The 4,542-nt window shown below is 43.2% G+C and overlaps 1 protein-coding gene across 1 annotated transcript in view; it reads right to left on the reverse strand.

Moving 5' to 3' along the window:
* Positions 1–4,542, reverse strand: part of NLRC5 (NLR family CARD domain containing 5) — a 94,219-nt gene that overhangs the window by 84,148 nt on the left and 5,529 nt on the right. The window contains exon 3 of the mRNA XM_025212713.1: positions 2,239–2,289. Coding sequence (XP_025068498.1) covers positions 2,239–2,289 — 51 coding nt within the window. The remainder of the gene's footprint in view (positions 1–2,238; positions 2,290–4,542) is intronic.

Consider the following 4,542-nt stretch of genomic DNA (forward strand, 5'->3'; position numbering starts at 1 on the left):
GCCCGGCATTACAGGCAGGGGGCAGTGCACAGCCCTGACCTCATGCTCACTGGCAGGGAAGAAGCTAGTGATGAGCGCGGGGAAAAGTGGCCCTGTCCAATGGCTGGCGCTCCCTGCTGCAGCTGCTCACAGCCCACGTGGGGCTGTCTGGAGCAGGCACAGGCAGCCCCAAAAGGGCCGCAAGAGGCTGTAACACCGGGCACGGGGCACGTGAGGGGCCGCTTTTCTTTGCACTCAGCACCAGCTTGTAACCTGGCCCTGCTGCCAGCTTGGACCCCATGCTGGCCCTGGGCTCGCCCATCGGAGCTGCATGCGGTAGCAGCAGCTGCAGGCCTCCCGCTTGCTGCGCCGGGCAGTGTTGGCTGCTGCTGCCCACCCAGAGCTCGCTTGTGTACTGGGCAGCACAAAGGCAGTGATGGCAAACATTGCTCAGTGCAGCAAGCGGGGGGGCCGCAGCTGCTGTCGCCACGTGCAGCCCCGACGGGAGCATCACTAAATGATGGCACAGTAACAACAGCACTGTAGGGGCATGTATAGATGGCACAGAATTTTACTCCTCAGTAAGCTCAAAGCACATTAATAGCACATGTAGACACTCATTTGATCTTATGAGATCTGCATACAGGTTTATTCATTTTGCAGTCCACAGAATATAAAGGATCATATTTCTAAATGCAGTTTTACTTGCTTATGTCTTTGGGGAAATATAAACATTGAGGGAGAACTCTCTATCTGTAAAAAGTAAGCTACATTGGAGCAGATTCCATCTAGTGCTACAGTTCACCTGCTTATCTGCTCAGGAAGTGATAATGTTGCAACAAGTTACCCCATTCTTTCAGTCTCTATCTGTCACTAGACTTTTCATGTGGGTGGGAGATTTGGTTAGTGGTTTGGTTTTGGAAATCAGGCAGCTGAATGAGAAGATGTTGAGTTTCTTCAGCAGCACATTGTTATTGAATAGTGTGCAGCTACATTAATGATCTTATCTGGCCCCAGAAGCTAAGCAGTCTTGGGCCTTGCTAATATTTGGGTGGGAAAGCACACTAGAAATCTAAGTACTGTTGATACAAGCCAAGGAGTCATGGTAGAACAGTTGGAAAATGGCGAATCAAATAACTTTAATCACCTCCATCATTGCTGCTGAGCAGAGAGAGGCAAGTAAAAGGAAGGAAATTGTTGTCGCATTGATGGCCATTAGGTGACTCCCATGAACTGAACTGTATGTCTATATGTGATGATGAGTATCTTCAGGGGTATAAGCCTCTCCTGAAATATTAGATTAAAGGCTTTGGACTTTTGAGCCACTGATCTTAATCAACAATCTTGTTGGAAGTGAAGCATTAAACTCTATCAATTTATTATATAGACAAATAGTTTCTCCACACTGACTCTTATTCCTATTTTAATGATCCAAGTCATTAAATGCAATAAATTATCAAGAAAGGAGGTATGTTACAATGGTCTGGGCTTGGAAAGGAGGAAGAACTGCAGAAACTGTCAGCAAATTCAGGGCCTATTAGTAGGAGTCTACCCAACTCAAGGAGGTGGCTGGCCAATTTCACAGATAGATCATGCGGCTGACCACCATTTTCAAGGGCTTATCATGGCTGGGGCCTCGCCCAACACCTCTGATTGGCTGAGGGGACCTTTCCCTGCTACTGATTGATGGAGAGGGATGTCCATTGTATGTTCCCACTGACTGGCTTAGAGGACTGTCTCTCATACAGCCCCACCCCTTCATCAGCAGTGAAGAGCAGAGATAGCAGGCATCTTGCCTACTCACCTTTGTGCCAGCAGCCCTCTTTCCCCCCTTTCCCCCAGGTGGACTATGTGGCCAGGAGGACTGCTGGCTTCCACTGGGGAGCCAGTATTTTATTTTTAGTATGTTATTTTTTCCTGTGGATTTCACAGGGTTCGTCTGATTTTGTGATTTCCACAAAATCTGCACAATCACAATTTGGGTAGGTCCCTACCTATTAGTCTTTCTGAAACATAAAGAAAAGAGAAATTAAAATTTGCCAGATTAAGATTGCCTGAAACACTGATAGGAAAGAACCACACAGTATGTGTGCAGTTTCCTGCAGCCAGTTACTCCTACACAAATCTTACTGCTTTTCTTTTATGCTTTATTGGCTTCTACTATACGGGGGTACAGTGCAGTGTGGTGCAGACAGCTTTCTTGCATGTAAGGAGAGCAGAGGAGCTCAAAGAACATTTAATTGCAAAGAGAAGTCTTACCTGCAAACTGAGAAGATGGAGACTGAGTTTCTTGTTGCTGGTTTAAATTTCCTACAATAATTAATTGAAAATAAAATAAAATTATCACCAGTAACAAGGCAAAAATGGTCTACACAAACCCCTTTGCAGCATCATTGGCCAGCCAAAACCAAAGATAGGCAGAAAGTGCCACAACGGAAGCCCCAGCAGAATACCAGATCATTGTCTGGCAGGCTCAAGACAGTAGTTACCCTAGAGCTTTCCATTTGCTCTAACACACAGTTAACCTGTTTTTATCATGGATAAGTGAATCTCAACCTTTATACCAGTGGTTCTCAAACTTTTTAGCCTCAAGGCACTCCTCAGTAAATGCCAGCACTTAGCTTTCACTCATTTTTTCCACTATGGAAAATAATAGAGCAATTATTTTGGTGCAAAGAATTCAGAAAGGCCACAACCAGTCAGAAATGTTTTTGACACCAGCCCCTAATGTCTATGAAATCTATGAAATTTTCAATGTGCTTCATTGTTTCTGTATCAACAATGCGTTAGTGCCTCATGGTTGTTAGGTAGAAGACAGGTTTCAGCAGCTGAGTATTTTTTCTTATGCTCAGGAATATGCAGTTTTTATTGTGGAGGAATAAGCAGTGTAGCTGGATGATATTGCTCAGTCACCAAGTTATCAACATCCTCTTTAGATTTCAAATTTAATGCTTCATGGAAATAAATAGGACAGCTCATTATTCTCACAGCCTTTCTTATTTCAGACTGAGCTGGCAGTACCATGATCTTAGTGCCTTTTTTTTTTTTTTTTTTTTTTTTATTACTACTACCAATCCCAGGTGTCAGCAGGAAGCAGAGAGGCAGGTAGTGTGCCTCTGGCATTGTGTCCAAACCAAGAACAATGTCCAAATTAATAATAATACATTAATACATACATTAAAGGTACACATGAATAAATACTGATTTTGTAGAGGCTCCCTTCAACTAACTGCTGTAAAATAAATACATAGGAACAATAGCACTAACATTTTACAAAAGTTAAGAAACATTTTTTAAGAAGTCACTGTACCCTATGACTAAAACTTCTCAGCCAAAGCTCTGGAGAAAAGTACAAGTCAATTATTGTTTCTAACCTATCCCTAGATACAGCCTTTCACCCACTTTCTGCTACAGTTGCTGATGATGCATTTGGCTGCCTCTTTATGAGTAATATGGTTGCAACAAGATAACTTTCACAAACCCTCTGGTAAGAAAAAATGTCAGTTACTTGTATAACTTCCTGCTACAGCCCCGTAGAAGGCTGAAGAGAACCAGCTACAGAATAGTGAAATCCTGGCTTCAGTGAAGTCAACAGGAATTTTGCTAGAGATATCCATTGTGAAAAGGAAATGTTGGGATGTTGCCCTGGGCATCAGGAAGTGTTAAATAAATGTTTTATATATACAATACACAGGGAAAATCAATAATACCAACAACAATGTATGTTAGCAGCCTCCAACTTTCTGGCTTTGAAGGGTGGATGAGTGGTTTGGGTTTGGAGAGTTGACCCATGGATCCAGTCCCATGCCACCCCAATACAGCCCCACACTGCCTGCTGTCCCAATCTGGCTGTGCATCACACACCTACTAGCAGCGCATTGATCACCTGCCAGATCCTGTTGTGTGCTGTCCCCCACCCCAGTCTGGCCTCCCACCAGACCCACACCATCCCAGTCTGGCCATCTGGTGTAATCTGGTCTGAAAGGCCATGTTATCTGACCCATAGGACTCCCCATGGCTCCAGAAATTTGGTAGCAGTGGAGCAGCAATTAAGATTGCTGCCACACCACCAGTGCCAAATTTCCAGACCCCTGGGGAGCCCTGATGCAGCAGTATCTATGGGCTGGATAACATGGCTTTATGGAATGGATCTGGCCCATGGGCCAGGGGCTGAGCACCCCTGGTATATGTGAATCAAAGGTCACTTTCTAAAGCTACCTTAAGCTACCTTCTTATAAATGCTACTTAGAATCAGATGCAAACATGGCTTCCTGTCCTGCGAGAATTTTTGAGATTCTGAATGTTTTTCAATCATGAATCAAAAAAAAGTCAACTGTGCAAAATCTTATAACTCCAAAATCAGAGGGAGTGAGGAAGGGAGGAGGAAGGGTGCTTGGACTATATAGATCAAAATATTTAAGTTGATTTCAAGTTATTTACATTTTTCATCTTAAATTTCAAAAAAACAATGAAATCACTTTATTTAAAAATGTTGAAAAGATATTTCAACAACTATGAAACTTTCTTTTTTTCAAATAAGAAATGGCTTAAAAAACAACTCTT

This window comes from Alligator sinensis, unplaced genomic scaffold, assembly GCF_000455745.1.
Source record: "Alligator sinensis unplaced genomic scaffold, ASM45574v1 scaffold1000_1, whole genome shotgun sequence".
Lineage (NCBI taxonomy): Eukaryota > Metazoa > Chordata > Crocodylia > Alligatoridae > Alligator > Alligator sinensis.